The sequence below is a fragment of the Squalius cephalus genome (genome assembly GCF_949319135.1).
Source record: "Squalius cephalus genome assembly, chromosome: 3".
Lineage (NCBI taxonomy): Eukaryota > Metazoa > Chordata > Actinopteri > Cypriniformes > Leuciscidae > Squalius > Squalius cephalus.
Genome location: NC_137124.1, coordinates 9,938,304 through 9,957,800, shown reverse-complemented (window position 1 = coordinate 9,957,800; position 19,497 = coordinate 9,938,304). Strand labels below are relative to the sequence as shown.

The window sequence follows — 19,497 nt, the reverse complement described above, 5'->3', positions numbered from 1 at the left end:
ATCACCCCCTCAACCCTCATTCACTATTCCCTACGTTAGTCCACTACTGTTCACTTGAGGGAGTGAATGAAAACGAGTGAGCGAATTCGGGAAAGCCGTTAAGTGTGCTTGTTATTGCAGTGCAATGTGGGATTGAATAAGTGCACTCAATAACGTACACTATGGTTTCGTACACCACTACAAATGGCTGTCCCCTCGAATAACGCCACAGTCTATGGTAAAAAAAAAAACAAAAAAAAACAAAACACGGAGTATGACGCAAATCTCGCGAGAGTCAGGTGACCTGGCAGCGCATACACACACAGTGCAAACATGGCGGCGCCCTGTGATTACAAACACGACGCGTGAGTTCCTGTTTACTAGGTTCAACGCAGTGTGTTTATAGAAGAGATGCTCTGAAACTGTCATCTGAACTCAGTAATACAAGTACACTGAGGAAGTTGGTCGGATTTGTAAGATCCAGAGCACAAGACACGTCTGACACGAATTAAAGAAACAACAGGTAGAGTGACACTCTTTGGCTGGACGAGTCAAAATGCTGTTATACTCTGAAAGATGTTCATCATTTTAAGAATGTAACCGTTAAAAACCCTTTAACTTACAGCTGTCACCATATATATAATGAAGTATGTATATTAGAAATATCAGAACAGTACATGTAATTGAGCAGTTATGTTTCTTGGAGGCAAAATTGCCTATTTATCTATATATTGAAATTACACTATGTATATTGTGATGATGTATATTGAGAGAGAGAGTCAATAATACAATACGTGTATCTTTACAATAACATTACATTTGCTTTTTATTATAATGATTCATCAGTACAGAGTTCATTTTAAATATAAAAATTATAAACCGTAACTGGAGATTACCAGAAGTCCTTATGTGACATCATTTTTCATTATAGTTTATGCCTTTAAATAAATTAGGAAAAGTGAAGGAATCCTAAGGTGGTGTTTGCTGGCTAGTTTCTCTGGAAACTTTGATATGCATAAAGCAGAAACTATTGTTTTAGTGAGTATTTACAGGTTACATAAATGAGATTCATAGAATAAAATGTCATGTGTCAAGCAGGGACTTCTTGGGAATCTCCTTTTAATGTTTTTTAATATATATATATATATATATATATATATATATATATATATATATAATATGGTTTACTACAATATTACAAAGTACTACAAAATGTATTTTCATGTTTATTATAGTCAGACATCTTAATATACAAACTTATATATAAGTGTAACTCTCGCGGCCACTGTATGTAATCTGTATGTGAACTCCATGACTGAAATGATATGAACTGTGCTTGTTCCCCAGGCCTCTGAAGACAGCATGTCAGGTGCGGGTCAAAGCAGTGATGGTGGTGCAGGACAGGACACAGAGGCTGATGGAGAACCTCATCACGAGGCTTTTCTTCAGCGAGGGGTGGAGGAAGAAGAAGAGGAAGCACCACCAGCAGCGAAGCAGCCTCGACTGGAGCAGGACGATGTGGGTCTTGATGTACCCCTGACACCAGAGCCGGTGATGCCCTCAGAGGAGACACGTGAGAGCCCAGGTGCCGCCGGGACCCTAGAGGAAGGTAAGGCCATTTTTACGAGCACTTCAAAGCTTCTGATTTACAGTATCCTGTTTGGCACAATGTCAGTATGCCCTTCTGATGTCTTAATATGTGCTGATATAAACTCCATATGTGGTTCTCTTACTGACATCTTTAAGTAATTACACGGATATTGTCCTTTAGTCTTTCATATGCATCCAATTTTATAGTTAAGCAGCTCTCCGTAAGTGAACTGTTTGGTTCACTTTAATACATTTGGATGTGATGTTATTTTTCTTGGATCTGAAATGAGATGTGGTTCACTTTTGTCATGGTTCATCACATGTGAATGCCATTGAACGTTGATCACTTGTCCAATACAACTGCCTTTAATCACAGATAGCCAAGTAACATCATAAGTCAGTTTTTATTTGAATTGCACTTTTTACAGTTAATATTGATTTAAAGTAGTGAACAAGCCCTGGACAACTGTAGCATAAGTGTTTAGAATATGATTTTATTCAGTTGGTACTTTTAGAGTTATAGATCTTAAAAACTTGAATTATTAATATTTCTTTACATTAAAATAGCCACCGAAGTATAAACAAACATATACAAACACTGATTAATTAGTTAATATTTGGCTTATGTCATGTTTATTAAATTAAATTAAATTAAATGACCAATGTTTTAATGGTATACATTAATATAATAAAAAAAATTATAAGTTTTAGATAACAGATACATGACACATCTGATTATATTGTTGTAACTGATCAACCAAAAATATAGATGATAATTGCCTTAAATTATTGCTAAAAACATTTCCTAAATTCTGTAATTATAGGTACTGCAATATAGGTAAACTATGTTTCTAAAAATGTGCACAAAAACTCATGCGCTCATTTGAGATGGACAATTTTTTTTATTCGATTAGAAGACATGCAGATGGAAACACATTTACTGAATAAATTCCTCAGTGTGATTGGAGATCTGCACTAACCAGTGAATCAATTATATCGCACAGCATCTCAAATGTTGGTTTGGTCTGAAAAGTTTATTGCGTTTCGTCTTTACGCTCTGAGACGCAAGTAATTTATGATGTACGTAAAAGAGCCACAGTGACTTTCATTTTTATTACAGATATTTTGCGCCAATTTCCCTGGAAGTGACGGAAACACTGCTTTATAAATGTTTTATGCGATATTACAATTTTGCACATTAAATTCGCAACCTCGGATGGAAAGATAGCTAACGTTAATTTGATTCTGTCAGTCGCCTGTCATCACACTGATGAAACAGAGCATGCTGTGGGACCTGAGGAGACTGAAGGAGACGTGGAGTGGCATCAAAACGGAGCCGAGACCAGAGAAACGCTCGGACGGGCCGAGGAGGATAAAGCAGACGAGTCTGAGAAGAGGAGTCCAGAAGACAACTCCACTGAGCAGCACTAGTAAGTATACGGTCATCTTAAAGGGATGGTTCGGAGTAAAATCAACCTAGGGTCCTTTGCACCATGACCTCGAGCCAAACACCCCCCCCAGAAGCCTTTTCTCCCTTGGTCGAACATTATTAAAGTTAGAGCTTATTTAGAGAAATCAGCCGAATGTCTTAGTGCAGGCGCTAATGGATCCAAGGATGTATCCCGTAAATTACCCCACTAATAATGGCCAGAATGGTACCAAACTTCTACAGTAGTACAAATAGGTTCTGTACTCATAAAACGAGGCATTGGAAAGTTTGTAAGTACATCAGGAGTTTATTTAAATAACACTTGCCTGACGGCTCATGCTACCGCTAACCCGCACATCGATGTCACTTCTGTGATTTGGGAAAAGCACGTAAAAGTCCTGGCAGAAAGCGATGCATAAGGATGTAGTGTAACTACGCCCAGTTCCAGGAATGCACTAATATTTTGTTGGTAGTACCAGTTTGCAACAATTATTAGTTAATTCTAAGTTGTCAACACTTCGGAAAAAATAATAAAAAATGTATCGCTTTCTGCCAGGACTTTAACGGCTTTTCCCAAATCATGGAAGTCCCGTCGACAAGTGTTATTTAAATAAACTCCTGATGTACTTACAAACTTTACAATGCCTTGTTTTATGAGTACAGAACCTATTTGAACTACTGTATAAGTTTGGTACCATTCTGGGCATTATCAGTGGGGTAATTTACGAGATACATCCTTGGATCCATTAGCGCCTACACTAAGACATCCGGCTGATTTCTCCAAATAAGCTCTAACTTTAATAATGTTCAACCAAGGGAAAAAAGGCTTCTGACGGGGGTGTTTGGCTCGAGGTCATGGTGCAAAGGACCCTAGGTTGAATGACTTTGAACCATCCCTTTAACCTGTTGTGACGGGGATATTCTTGGCTAGCCATTGTGTGGCGACTCAACCTTGTCTTTTTCCCGTGTCCTCAGTCAAGTCCTCGACTTCAGTCATAACCCTCAGATGCTGACGGGCTCCTGGGCCGAATACTCCCACATCGCTGAGAATTACCTCAGAGGCTGCAAATGGTGATAATAACTGATGAAAGCAACTCATTAATGGTGGCTGTGTTGTGTAAACTGTACCACAGTATCGATCTTTCTTTGTGACGCCTCTCTGCAGGGCTCCAGATGGTTCCTGCATTGTTTCAAACAGCGCTGATAACGTTCTCCGTGTGTATAACCTCCCGCCTGAGCTGTACAGCAGCCGCTGGGACATGCTTTCTGAGATGGTCAGCCTCTTCCAGATCTTCTTTTCATATTTACCATGTACCTGTAGAAGTAGAAATACGAAGAACTGATTTTGGCCAGCGTTCAAAATGATAAATGTCTCATGACCAGTGTTGAGGGTAACGCATTACAAGTAACTCAAGTTACGTAATCAGATTACTTTTTCATGTAACTAGTAATGCATTACTTTTAAATTTTACAACAAAATATTAGTCACTTTTTCCAAATAATTTATACAAGTTAGTTTTTTTCACATGTATTGACTGATAGCTCTCCTGTCCTCATGTTGTGAAATCGTGAGTAAGTGCAGAGGCGTTGTGTGTGTGAACATGATGGTTATTGTAGTTCTAGACTAAACGTGAGCAGGCATTTACTTATTCTGACTTGCACAAAAACAAATTCAGTTTTCAACAAAATGAATAAAAACAGGGGAATTCAAACTTTAGTTAAACATCACATTTGTGTTTTTATTGCTGTTGAACTTTCTTCTTCTGCAATCCAGAACGGCACAGCACAGCTGACAGGTTTGTTTGAGTTGCGCCCTCTACTGTACAGATGTGATTTTGCATTTTCTTCAGCCTGAGGTTATTCATTTCACTTTTGGGGTTGAAATGGCTTTTACATTTGCCAAAAAACAGATTTTTTTTTTTGTTATTAATGCAATATTGTAATATGCATTACTTTTTTAAAGTAACTTTCCCCAACACTGCTCATGACACAATTTAAATTAATACTGGTATCTTCATTTTGAAAGCCTTGAGTCAAAGGATCTTTTTTTTTTTTTTTTTTCTTTGCATCTAAACCCTTGCTTTACATTTAAATATATAAACATTCTTGTTTGCTTATTTGGAAATCCTGTACACAATGTAATGCTGTTGCTTCTGTTTGTGTCCACTCAGAGTCCAGTGCTGAAGATGGCAGAAGGAGACACCATCTACGACTACTGCTGGTTCCCGAAGATGACCTCTATGGACCCGGACACATGCTTGTGAGTGTATATATAATGTGTGTGTGTGTGTGTGTGTCTATACACTACTGTTTGGAATTTTAAAAAGTTTTTTTTTTTTTTTTTTATGTCTCTGAAAGTCTCTTATGTTCATCAAGGCTGCATTTATCTGATCAAAAATATAGTAAAAACACTAATATTGTGAAATATTATTAACTTAAAATATGTGACCCTGGACCACAAAACCAGTCACATGGGTCAATTTTGTGAAATTGAGATTTATACATCATCTGAAAGCTGGATAAATAAGCTTTCCATTGATGTATATAGTTTGTTTGGATAGGACAATATTTGGCCGATATACAACTATTGGAAATCTGGAATCTGAGGGTGCAAAAAAATCTAAACATTGAGAAAATCACCTTTAAATTTCCATTTATGTTCGCGATTGTGCTTCATTCACTCACAAAAATAAATGTTTTATATATTTACGGTAGGAAATTTACAAAATATCTTCATGGAACATGATCTTTACTTAATATCCTAATGATTTTTGTCATAAAAGAAAAATCTATCATTTTGACCCATACAGTGTATTGTTGGTTAAACCCGTGCGACTGGTGACTGGTTTTGTGATCCAGGGTCACATATTTTAAAATGTATCAGTATCACATGATCCTTCAGAAATCATCCTAATATGCTGATTTTGCTGCTTAAGAAACCTTTATTGTTATTACGACAGTTGTGCTGCTTAATATTGTTTGTGGAAACTGATGAACTTTCTCAGAATTCATTGATGTTTAGCAATTTAAAAGAACAGCACTGATTTGAATGATAAAAAATATTTTCTGTCACTTTTGACCAATTGTTTCTGAATAAAAGTGAGAGAAAAAAAAGCTTTTGAATTGAAGTTTATAGATTTACAAAATATTAGTTTTCGTGTTGTTCTGTTCCCTTTGGGTTTAGAGTATTAGGAGTACATCTTCCCCTAATAACACCACTTTGAGAATCCCTGTTACTGTGGCTTGTGTTTGGACTGTTAATGTTAAGGACTGTGTTTGCTGGGCGGTTTGAAACGCTCATTAATAGTGTTCATTTTGTATTTATCTCAAAAGTTGTTTTGAAAGCTAGTAAGCAACAGATAAAGCAGAAAAAACTGCGCTATTATCCATTCAGCAGGGCAACTGACAAAGTCAGAATCGTGTAGCAGTGCCAAAATTGATATGCAGTATGCATATGGTTTGCTCTGTGGAGAATAATTGTGTTTGGCTTCCCATTCAGTTCATAGCAAAATAAAACATGCTCTACATGCCAATGTTTGTAACCCCAGATCAAGAGGAGGATCAGAAGAAGCTTTTTCCAATATTTCTTGAGCTTTTCACTTTACAAAAACGACATTGATAGTCACTTAGTAAAGACTAATGTAATGTGTTCATGGCTGTTGGAAAAGTTGACTTAGATATTGACAGTCTTTGGTTCTTTATCCTCTCTATTTTCAAAGCTGTATTTTTTTAAAGAAATTGACCATTTGGACTTGATTAATTTGTGGACCATTTGGGTCAAATGGTCAGGCTTCATTCAGTGATTAACAGTCACATTTTTACAATCTCCATTGCCTGGGTTATAGAGTGGCCCAGTTAATTGTTTCCAGAGACATGGCACGTCTTTAAAGAGATTGAGTTTTAATTAAGCTGCTATTGTTCCAGATCAGTGTTGCTGTGTTTCTTCTCTGTTATGATCAGTGCTGATGAGCCTTGTCTCCTCCTCTGGTGGAGATTGTTGGATTCGACCCAGAATGTAAATTTCGAGGCTTGGATTTATTGTGGCTGCTCACATTTCCTGTACTTTCTGCGAAACCCTCTGGAGGGAGTGAGTGGTTTTGATTGTGCCTATTTATAAAACTGTTAGTTCTGGCTCTAAGATGTGACAGATTTTTGCTCCGTGTGTAACAACATCCCTTAAGTTGTGGTAAAATATCTGTCTGTCTATCTTTCTGTCTGTCTGTCTGTCTGTCTGTCTGTCTGTCTGTCTGTCTGTCTATCTATCTATCTATCTATCTATCTATCTATCTATCTATCTATCTATCTATCTATCTATCTATCTATCTATCTATCTATCTGTCTATCTGTCTGTCTGTGTGTGTGAGAGTGAATGCTGTTGTGTCTCTATATCTCTCTATCTGTCTGTCTGTCTGTCTGTGTGTGTGTGTGTGTGTGTGTGTGTGTGAATGCTGTTGTCTCTATATCTATCTATCTATCTATCTATCTATCTGTCTGTCTGTCTGTCTGTCTGTCTGTCTGTCTGTCTATGTGTGTGTGTGAATGCTGTTGTGTCTCTATATCTCTCTGTCTGTCTGTCTGTCTGTCTGTCTGTCTGTGTTGAGTGCTGTTGTGTCTCTTTATCTATCTCTGTGTGTGTGTGTGTGTGTGTGTGTGTGTGTGTGTGTGTGTGTGTGTGTGTGTGTGTGTGTGTGTGTGTGTGCTGTTGTGTATCTATCTATCGGTCTATCTATCTATCTGTCTATCTGTCTGTCTGTCTCATTGCCTATCAATCTGTGTGTGTGAGTGCTGTTGTGTCTCTATCTATATCTATATCTATATATCTGTCTCTCTATTTATCTGTCTATCTGTCTGTACAATCTGTGTGTGTGTGTGTGTGTGTGTGTGTGTGTGTGTGTTAGGGTTTGCAGAAAGCAGTGCTGGAATTGTTTAGCGAGGAAGTAAGTGGTCTCCTGTTCCTCATCTCCAGTTCTCTGTCGCTCCAGCTCTCGTTTAATGATGTTCTCTTTGATGGTTATGTTTTTTGTTGGACAGAAGGCAATGGAACAGAAATCAGTCCAAATCAATGGCAGTCGTCATGAATAACTGCGGCAGGCTGCTAACGAGGGCTCGTTAACTGTGGCATGTGCTGTTTCACACACGCGCAGCATCAGTTCTGATCAAAGTTGTTTGGGATTACAGAATCCGCCCTGCAGCGACTGAAAATGACAAAGGAAAAGGGAGGAACGACAAGGCGGGGGTCAAGGACAAACTGTAAACTTCATAAAGGAATCATTAAGATGAAGAGGGTGAGGTTAAAGAAGTCAGAGACGTGCTCAGTAACAATTTGTCATCTTTTATCTTGTCTTAGTGATTGTTTACAGGTATTTCTGAAGCACTGTGAAACAGCAGCTTTCGAGTATTTCTCTTCCAGGCGTGTGTAGCGTAATGTTCTGAGTGCTGCCAAGGGCTTAAAGAGCTGCTTGAAGGTCCACAGGGGTTGATCATTAACTCTGACTTATGATTGGCTGTTTCCTCCAGGGGAGGTGCTTAGTATTCAGGTCATTTACATCCTCCATCTCGACTCTAGTCATTTGGTGTAGTTTCTCATTATTCACTTTTAAACTGTTGCCCTCCTGTTGAGACGGAACGTCGGATCTGTACTTAAGGGAATGGTTCTCCGAAAAATAAAAATTCTGACATCATTTACTCTTGTCATTCCAATCCAAACCCATATGGCATTCATTTGTCAATAGCATAGTAAAGCACAGTTCAACGATTCACTTTCAAACCAATCCGCTTTCTGTTGGTCAGCAGCACAGTGAATTTGCATAAACGGCTTAACGGGATCATGACATGGATTTTTTTATTTTATTTTAAATTATGCTTTTTCACTTTTTCAACTTTAGTTAGTCTGTAATGTTGCTTTTTGAGCATAAAAAAGATTGGCAAGGCCAGTTTATTTATATAGCACATTTCATATACAATGGTAATTCAGTTCAGTTCAAGTTTACTGTCATATGCATATTAGTACAGAGTACCACAGTAATGAAAATACAGTGTGCCTTGGCACTCTCTCAGCACCAGTCAATAAATAACAATTATAATAACATTAAAATATCCAAGCACAGTAAACATAGTAACTACGCTCAAACCTCAACCCTACTATCATTCAGTAGCCTTATTACCTGAGGGTAAAAACTATCCCTGAAACGTGTTGTGCACGTCGGGATGCTCTGCAAACGTCTCCCCGATGGAAGGTGGGAGAAGAGATTATGTGCAGGATGACTTGAATCCTGCATAATACTTAGTGCCTTCTTAGTGCTGCGTTTCCAGTAAATGTTTTGGTGGAACCCCAATCATTTTAGATGCAGTTTTGACCACCTTTGTCAGAAGATTAAGATCAAGTGAAGTAGCCCTGCCAAACCACACTGCAATGTTACCTGTCAGTATACTCTCAATTGTACAGCGGTAAAAGTTATGTAGAATGTTAAGGGACATACCATATTTCTTGAGACACCTCAAGAAATAAAGCCTCTGATGTGCTTTCTTAATGGCACAGCTGATATGGAAGGACCATAAGAGGGAGTCTGAAATCTGAAAAGGTGTTGACAATTTCAACTGGAGAGTTGTTAATATAGACAGGTGTGTGTGTGGGTTTGTTCCTTCTGAAATCTATGATGACCTCCTTGGTTTTCCCCACATTGAGGGACAGATTGTTTCTGCGGCACCACATGATCAAATTACTCACCTCATCCCTATAGGCCGTTTCGTTATTGCTGTCAGTGAGTCCTACCACAGTAGTATCGTCTGCAAATTTCACAATACTATTAGTGGGATGTTTTGCAAATGCAATACAGTCAAATGTATACAGGCTATATAATAAAGGACTGAGACAGCAGCCTTGAGGTGCTCCTGTGTTTAACACTATAGAGGCTGAGTATGTAGTGCCAACTCTTACTGTCTGGGGCCGGCCTGTTAGAAAGTCCTGTATCCAACTGCAGATGGTATTGCAGAGGCCCAGGTCTTAGGTATTAAAATAGAAGGTCTGATAGTATTGAAGGCACTGCTATAATCAACAAACAGCATCCTGACATACGTATCCCTGCCCTCTAGATGTTGGAGCACAGTATGTAAAGCCAAGGATACAGAATCATCTACAGCTCTATTTGATCTATATGCAAATTGTAGTGGATCAGTGGAGACAGGTATGCTGTTGTTGATATGCTTTCACGAGCTGTTCAAAACACTTCATAATCAAAGAAGTCAAGGCTACAGGTCTTAAATCATTCATACAGGTGGCAGTCGTTTTCTTAGGCACAGGAATTATGATTGATTTTTTTTTTTTAAAACAATTTGGACCACACGAAGAGAGAGTGACAGGTTAAAAATATCAGTGAAAACAGAGGCAAGTTGCATGTTTGCCAGCAGCATGCTTGGTATTGGTAGATCGGCTCCGTAGCCTCACCCCGCGTCTTCCTCTCTTCCTCGCCTTCGATATGCAGTGCACCAGGTTTCTGATATTTTGATAATATCCACAGGTATCATAGATGTTGTTTTGGAACATTTTGTCCGATGTCCAATAAAGTCTGGCGATCATAAGTGATAAGGGAGGACGTAGGCTGTATTATCAAACTAATAAGTAAGGTTATTAACACTAACACTAAGCACGGCGTGAGAGAGGCTCGTAAGCATGTCGCCATACATCGGCGCCAGTGAAGTAAACATAATTCAAAGTGCTTTACATAGAAGTAATTCAAATAATCAAAAGAAATAAGAATAATTAAAACAGTTTAGAATAAAAAGGAAATAAAATACAGTGCAAAAAGTATTTTACTAAGGTTTTTACAAAGGCAAGGTTACAAAAGCTCAAAGTCCACTCCAAAGGGAGATATATAATTTAACAGAATCCACTTTTCAAGAACTATGTTAGTCTGTAATGACTCTTCAATGAACTTTTGGGCTACATTGCGATTTTTCCGGATCTTATGAAGTCATAATGTTCCTCATTTAAATAATCTCCGCCCACTGAATATGCTAAAAAGTTGGCGAGGCCTGGTTAAGCTGCGCCAGAGAAGATGAAGGGTGTCGTCGCTGTTTTTTCCACCTGGAAAAAGTTTGTCCTAAGGCTGACAAACTTAGAGAGGTTAAAATGTATTTTTAACACTTCCTGAAGATTATCTCAACGTTTGTCTGTGCGCTGCACATTTAACGGAGAACAGCAGACAGACAGAGTACAATGCAGGCTATATGCACAAAAGCTTCTCCTGAAAGACGTAGCTGTTCCCATTTTGTTGGGACAATTTGTTGTTTATGGATCACGACTTCTAAGTATGTCTTATTATTTGCAGTTGTGTTTTCTATTAACAGTTCCAATTATAAGTTGTGTGTAGTTGCTATGATGTAAACGAAGGGCAAAGCTTTGCCTCTGCTAGCCTGCTAACTAACATTACAGTATTGATGTAGTGTTTACTTTAGCTTTTGTAAGCTCTTGCTTTTGTAAGACTGTTCGATTACTGAAATTTCATCAGCATGTTTCATGAGACTTTGCAGAGTTGTAGACAGACGTCAGTCACCAATCACCACAATCGAAACAGAACTTTTACAGTTCCTCCTGAACCGAAACAATGAGCTCATGCTGCGTTCACACCATGTCATAATCGTAATGACGAGATGGCAACCCGTGACGTTCTACGCAGAGCTGTTCACGTCCTCAGACTCAGGTTTATGCGTTTCTATGTCAACACTATTAACGCCGAAATGAATCTGCAGCAGTCAGCTGGTACAAGTCAGAGCTCTGTAAGTTGTTTACGTTCATTATTGTAATATTATGTGCTTTTAGACATGAGGCAGTTTAACGTCATCTCTGATGCTTTGCCGTCTCTTCTGTATGAGTTCATGTGTTTTGAAGGAGGCGTGGCTTTGGAGACGCTCTGAAGGGAGGGTGGGATCACATGCTTTCAAAGCTAGCTTGCTATTGCTAGCCTACCTTTAAGCTCGGAAACTTGCAGGATTTTTTAATGGTATAAAGTACTCTTATATGTCAAAAGACGAAGGCAAATTTTATTTATCATGTGTGAAACCTGTGTGGGAAACTTTTTTGCCCTCATACTGAAACTCCCCATCGGGTTCCTATTACAATAACTGGATTTCGTCTGAACTTTCACCGAGCAATGGCAGAGATGTCCGCACCTTAAGAGCGTGATCAAAATATCAAAATATAATATGACTCGCTGATAATTTTCAGTGCTTCAATTGAATTTGATGAAAAACAATCTGACAATTTAGCAGTTGTACAGTAAAATCATAGCGTTCACGCAAATTCATGAAAGTATTCATGCATTTAATCCCAACATGACCAAGTTTGCATGCAATAACTTGCCTTGTTTTGCCATGAATATCCTGAAGTGCAGAGATGGTTTATAAAAAGCTCTATAATTTTTTTTTTTCAATGTTCTGAAATCCTTAATTCATGTAATAAAATGTTTTAGTTTATATATAGTTTGTACTGTCCCCTATCAATGCCAAGGGATTGCCTGGGGATTTTCCAATCCTTTGGAGGGCACGTACTCATATGCCTAATTTCTTTCATCTACCGGCAGTTGTCATCTTTCACTTCAAATTGTCTTAGCTCTTAATTTGTTAGATTCTCTATTGTGAATGGATCTTTTGTGTTGCCGGTTTAGATGAAAGCCAGACTGATTACTAAGTCTGATGTTGCATTCTCTTGTAGTTTTAAAAAAAAGTTTTCTGTAACATGCAGTGTATTTCAGTTTCCCTCTTTTTGTTGCTTGCCCCTTCAGCATTGCCAGCAGTAGCCGGGACAACCCAGTCCACATATGGGACGCATTCTACGGGGACCTCCGTGCATCTTTTCGACCCTACAACCACCTGGATGAGCTGACCGCGGCCCATTCCCTGTGTTTCTCTCCCGACGGCTCTCAGCTCTACTGCGGCTTTGATAAAATCGTCAGGGTCTTCTACACCGACCGTCCTGGGAGAGACTGCGAGGAAAGGCCCACCATGGGTGAGGGTCCCTCTTGTAGATAAATAACCACTACATCAATCACTCTCACTCTTCAAACGGTTTTTAATCGGGGTCATCAAGACGGCTGTCTGGCTTGCGTGGGTGTGGAATGCCTGTAATCCCATTTAATTTCTTTTTGTTTGTTTGGGTGGATTCATTCCAAACGCATTCATGGCGGGAAACACATATTTGGCTTGATTAAACTGACACGGCATGCATGGCTCTGATCTAGACAGTGGCTGTGGATATAATTATCTTAGCATGTTTGTGGTGTCTGACTCATTCACGTTGTTTCAACACTGCTATTGTAATTATTGGTCTGGATGTAACACAAAAGGTCTTTGTTCAGACTGATGAGTGTTAGAAATATGCAGGCCTATCATATTGTTATATTGTAGTAAAATGGATAATATAGTTCCATCTTTATACTCTGATTGGATGAGCCACATAGAAAGTCGTTGAGAAGTAGCTGATATACGTTCACTACTGTTCAATAGTTCGGGGTCAAATAAAAAAAAAGGGTAAAAAATTGAAGTTATTCTTCAAAGACATTTATAGTGGTACAAAATATTTCTTATGTTGAAATATGATCAATGTTGTTCTTTTGAACTTTCTATTCATCAAAGAATCCTGAAAAATTGCATCACACTTTGCATCAAAATATTTATCAGCACAACTGTTTTCAACATTGATAATAAGAAATGTTTCTTGAGCAGCAAATCAGCATATAAGAGTGATTTCTGAAGGATCATGTGACACTGAAGACTGGAGTAATGATGCTGAAGATTCAGCTTTGCATTACAGTAATAAATTACATTTTAAAATGTACTGAAATTGACAACAGTTGTTTGAAATTGTTTAATTGTAACTTATTTTTTTTTAAAAAGGTGTATTTTTTTTGAGCATACGAGACAAAAACAAAAAATCTTACTGACCCCAAACTTTTGAACAGAAGTGTGACGGCACATCAAATGAATTCTTATTTATGCGTAAAGTTGCAATGTTGTTTGACTCCCTTAAGCAAGTAAATTCAGCTTCTCGTTAGACCCCTTAAAGGGATAGTTCACCCAAAAATTTAAATGCTGTCATTAATTACTCACCCTCACGCTGTTCCAAACCCATAAGACTTTCGTTCATCTTCAGAACACAAATGAAGATCTTTTTAATGAAATCTGAGAGATTTCTGTCCCTCCATTGACAGCTACACAACTGACACTTTGACACAGGTTCAGTTGAGCTTCTTTTATGTTAGTTGATCAATGTTTTTACAGTATGTGAATAAAAGCCTAAATTAAATCATCATATAAAGCTCCTATTGAGTTCCTTCTGAAAATTTGGGCTAAACCGCTCAATTCATATAGATTAGTTTTACGATCTCTTTATGAACTTTTTGAAGCGTCAAAGTGTTAGTTGTGTAGCTGTCAATGGAGGGACAGAAACCTCTCAGATTTCATTAAAAATATCTTAATTTCTGTTCTGAAGATGAACGAAAGTCTTACGGGTGTTGAGGGTGAACTATCCCTTCAATAACAAGTTCTTTCTCATCTGGGCTTGTTTGGGAAAAGCCCCTCTATATTTTCTCATTACTCATGAATCTTTTTCATTCTCTAATACAAAAAAACCAAAAATGCAAAATAACTTTTGTTCCTGTTTTTCTTTCCGCTCTTTTCATACATCCCTCATCTTTCAAGTGAAGAAACAGGGTCAGACTGGCATTATCTCCTGTATTGCCTTCAGTCCGTGCCAGTCCATGTACGCCTTAGGGTCGTATTCTCGTTCGACCGGCCTTTACTCTTGTGAGGATGGATCTCTGCTGGCTCTTCTGCCCACTCGACACCACGGTGGCCTTACACACCTGCTGTTCTCACCCAACGGCTATCACCTGTACACGGGCGGCCGCAAGGTCAGTGGACTGTCAGAAGCATCAGAAGCACTGCTATTTGCTTGTATGTTTTGAATTGTCTTGCTAATACTGTGTGTCACTGCCTTTAGGACTCAGAGATCCTGTGCTGGGACGTGAGAGATCCAGGACAGGTTCTGTTCTCCATGCACAGGAACGTCAATACCAACCAGCGTATCTACTTTGACATGGACCAGTAAGATCAAGATTTACAACTTGCCTAAAAACTCAACCATTGTAATTGGACCTGTTTATATTCTGCTCATGTTATGTTGATATTTGTGTGTCTGAATTAGATCTGGACGATATCTGCTGAGTGGGGACACCGATGGTGTGGTGTCAGTGTGGGACACCCTCACAGCGCCACCTGATGGGAATGAGGAGACACTACAGCCAATGCTGCAGTATCAGGCGCACACGGATTGTGCCAATGGCATCAGGTACAAGTAGAAAATGCATGACAATGACTTTAAATTTGACCAAAATTTAAACCTTTTTGCAGATTTCCAAGAAATAATGCCTTATAAATCTTCACTTTAATGGATAGATTGTGATCTCTTTATCTTTTTAAGAGTACTCAAAGGTTAAATTTGTGCCAGAATTTCCCAATATTAGGTTTGTCCCCTACCCAGCCTTTTCCACTAGAATACATTTATACTTTTTTTAAGAACTTAGGAAGCATATTATCAATTCATGTGGTATTTATGAACTACTGTTCAAAAGTTTTGGGTCAGTATGTTTTTTGTTTTTTTTAATGTTTTCGAAAGAAGTCTCTTATGCTCAGCAAGGCTGCATTTATTTAATCAAAAATACAATTAAAACAGTAATAGTGTGAAATAATATTGCAATTTAAAAATACTGTTTTCTATTTGAATGTATTTTAAAATGTCATTTATTCCTCTGAAAGCTGAATTTTCAGCATCATTATTCCAGTCACATGATCCTTCAGAAATTATTCTAATATGCTGATCTCTTATTATTACCAATGTTGAAAACAGTTGTTTAATATTTTTGTGGAAACCGTGATGCATTTTTTCAGAATTCTTTGCCAAACAGAAAGTTGAATATAAAGAATGAAGACATTTTTTGTAACAATGTAAGAGTCACTTTTGATCAATTTAATGGATATTTCTGAATAAAAGTATTAATTTCTATAAGTATTAAAAAAAAAATCTTACTGACTGATAGTGTACATCTAATTTGTGCATGTATGTGTTTTTAAACAAATACATTCTTCAAGATCTGCCCCTAATTGAAGAATGACATTTTAAAGGAAAAGACTCATCATAAATGGAATCAGGACATAAATGCTTAATATCAAAGATGAATGATAAACAGCGAGTGCTTTTTGCCATCGTAGCTATTTATCTGCAGTGCAAGCGCTGGTCTGTCTAGGCTCACGAAACCATTCAGGCTCAGAGTCAGCGCGGCGACCTCTATAGGAAAGTTGCTGACCGCTAAAACAACCCGGCTGCGTCTGAAAACTCAGACAGTGACTTATTTCTTTGCTGCCTTATAGGCCGTGACTTTGCAGGTAGTGTTTGTGCACGAAGGTTCCTCACGAAACTGATTTCGGACAGACTTCTGAGGCAGAGTAACGGTTTAATGATCTACAGCTAAATAGAGCGAGCTCTGGTGAATATTTAATTACTACAAGAAGTGGAAAATGTTTATTAAAAACTTACATTTACACACAAACTGACCAGCAAACACACCTTTCAGACGCCATCTTTATTTTATTGCTCAACTCTCACAGATTGGAAAGCATAGGATTGTGGGATATCAAAGTCAGCGAAGGATACATCTATTCGATACATATCACGATACTATACTCACGATACGATATTATTGCGATACTCCAAGACATATGGTAAAAGGTTAACAGAAAATGTACTGTTGATTAAAATGCTAAATTTGGTGTTACATTATGTGTGTAAATGAATAGGCTTGGACTTGATGCTGGAAACCCAATGCACAGGACAATAGAGACACCAGAATAAAAATATTCACGATTCTGAAGCTGAAAATACTGAATTGTTTTTGACGATTTTGCTTGCACTTTTTCACTGACTAGATATATTTAAAATAATCTAGGACACGTTTTACTGGTAACATCAGACATTTGGCATTATCAGGACCCACAAATATTCCCCCATTGCATTATTATACATTATATTCAACATTATATATATACAGATGCAAAAGCCTCTAAGTGCCACCTGAAATTTTCTTCTAGAATGATCATTTTTATGAAGTTCGTATATTTAAGTTCAGTCATTTCACTTAAATGGCAATGAAAATTACCTATTAATTGCCATTTAAGTGAAATAACTGAGCTTAAATAAACGAGTTTGATAAAAATGATCAATCTAGAAGAAAATTTCAGATGGCACTTAGAGGCTTTCGCATCTGAACTCTTCATACATATATATATATTAGTAGTTTAATGTAGTACTGACACTGAAGACTTGAATTTTTTCATCACACAAAACTATACACAATACATATTGTTGCATTTTTGTATTACAATATATTGTGACACGATATATTGTTACGCCCCTATTACATAGTGCACCTTTAATCTGCAAAATAAATAAATGTAAATGACTAAATATTGCTAACTTTACCCCCTCTAACGTTTTTTTACCCTCTCATTTATAGTGTGCACCCTTTCATGCCATTAGTGGCTTCGTCCAGCGGTCAGCGCAAGTTCTGTTGGCCGTCTGACAGCTGGGACTCGGACTCTGATTCAGACGAGGGGAATGTGATGCCAACAAATGACGTCCGACAGGACAACGCTCTGGTGCTGTGGTGGGCCGGCCCGTTGGCCTCAACCAATGAGAGCGTGCAGGAGGAGGAGCCAGCAGTCATTGAAAGCTAGAACTTTTGATTGTAAAACTGCACACCAAACAGACCCATAATCTACTGCCAAACCTATCATACTGATTGTTTAGGTGAAGAGTTGTAAGACTGTAATTCTGCATTGTTTTTAATTGTAGAATAGTCCTTTTTGCATGCCGCTAGGTTCGTAAACCTCAATCGGTGAATGTCTAAAAGTCAAGACAAACCAAAATCCATTGAATTTAAACTGGTTCTGACAACAAATTATGATTTAGATGACCTGGAACACCTCTGAAATATGAATAATTCATTCATAGTTTTCATTTTGTTTGGATGGCTCCTTAAATTGATGTTTACGTTGGGTTTTCTAGCAATGCCTTCAGGATCTGCCGCTGTTGGAGTGAGATGCCTCTCAGGTTTACCATTTAGCTGCACAGCCTTTTCCGATTTGCATTGGGTTTGTTTTCCTTTCACCACGTAGAACCTGTTTTCAGGAAACACGTTGAGCCATGTCTGGGACTTTCAGTGAAGACAGAACCGTTATTTCAGGAGCAGGTTTAATCCATGTAAGAGATGATTTTGACACAGGGAAGGTCTGTGTGTGATGGACTGAGACGGTTTGTATAATGTTTAATGTGTTATAGAGCTACAGTGGGCAGCTGTGAATATATTTTTGTAAGCCAGTAATCTGCTTTATTGTGTGTGAATGTGGTTGGTTTCCTGCCTCTCAATGAGTCTCATTGCTTTAGCTGAGACTGCACATTCCCTTTTATAATAACCCGTGTTTGTTTGTGTGTGTGTGTGCGAGAGAGTCTTTTCATATTCTAATGTTAGCTGTCGTCTTGACAAAATGGTGTGCATTTTTACAAATGTACACTTTTTGCAGCTTTACGCTTTGTGTATGTTCTGTACTTTACTCTTTAAAGCGGTGGGTTTGAATGTTTCAGGCTTGCCAAACATGCTCTAGTCAGCATGCTGAATATCATATTACATCCACTGCTGAAAGCTTCAGTTGTTTGTACAAATGTGTAACACAAACCCTTTTATTTTGTACAGTTTTCCTGGATTGTAAGCCACCTCATTCAGGTCTGCTTGTGGCTCTTTCTGCTCAGAGGAACCGTATGCTACAGGTAGATCACAGTGGCTAAGATTAATAAACATGTTTACATAAAAAACGTCACTGTCTTTCTGTAATTAGTGGTGTTTGCTAAGGTAAGTTACTATTCCTCATGCTTTGAACAAACCTCTAACTCAAAGTATTAAACCTCATGGGTGCGTAGCTTCTCCCGTCCAGCATTTGTTCATCATGCAGATTTCAAAGCAATCATAGGCCCAATTCATTAAAGTTGTCTTAAGAAAAAAAATCTTAAAAACATAAATTCTAAGACTTTTGTTAGGATGTTCCAAAGTGCAATTCTTGAAGCATTTTGTAAGTATTTTCTAAAGTTTTTTTTTACAGCAGTGTATTACAACAATTTCAATACAGACCAATTTTGTAAGGCATATTTGAAAGAAGTTATTATAAAGTAAATTAATTTTAATAACACTTTTTAAATTCTTTTATTTTTTTTTATTTTATTTTTTTTTTACATTTTTGAATTCTCAAATTTTGTCTGAAGAACAATCTTAAGAAAAAAGATAACATTCTTAGTCACGGTAAAACGGCAAATCTTTTCTTCCATATTTTTACCTAAAATATGAATCGATAATATTATCGATTATCAGGGCGATTTTTTCCTTTCATGCTGACTTTAA

General features: G+C 37.8%; 1 protein-coding gene across 1 annotated transcript; it reads left to right on the top strand.

Annotated features, from left to right (window-relative positions):
- The first annotated feature begins 281 nt into the window (after nt 1-281).
- wrap53 (WD repeat containing, antisense to TP53) lies at nt 282-18,916 on the top strand. The gene is made up of 11 exons (XM_079867712.1): nt 282-502; nt 1,327-1,588; nt 2,822-2,999; nt 3,974-4,069; nt 4,164-4,272; nt 5,170-5,258; nt 12,778-13,001; nt 14,693-14,904; nt 14,994-15,097; nt 15,198-15,341; nt 17,563-18,916. The coding sequence occupies exons 2-11, from the start codon at nt 1,342-1,344 to the stop codon at nt 17,780-17,782; spliced, it is 1,623 nt and encodes a 540-aa protein (XP_079723838.1). The 5' UTR covers nt 282-502; nt 1,327-1,341; the 3' UTR covers nt 17,783-18,916.
- Nucleotides 18,917-19,497: the final 581 nt, after the last annotated feature.

Bases quoted from the DNA above. Each gene is read 5' to 3' on its own strand.
- wrap53 (XM_079867712.1), top strand. From the start codon at position 1,342: ATGTCAGGTGCGGGTCAAAGCAGTGATGGTGGTGCAGGACAGGACACA. The intron at 4,273-5,169 runs GTCAGCCTCTTC...GTGTCCACTCAG, and splicing joins GGGACATGCTTTCTGAGATG to AGTCCAGTGCTGAAGATGGC. The intron at 15,342-17,562 runs GTACAAGTAGAA...TCTCATTTATAG, and splicing joins GATTGTGCCAATGGCATCAG to TGTGCACCCTTTCATGCCAT.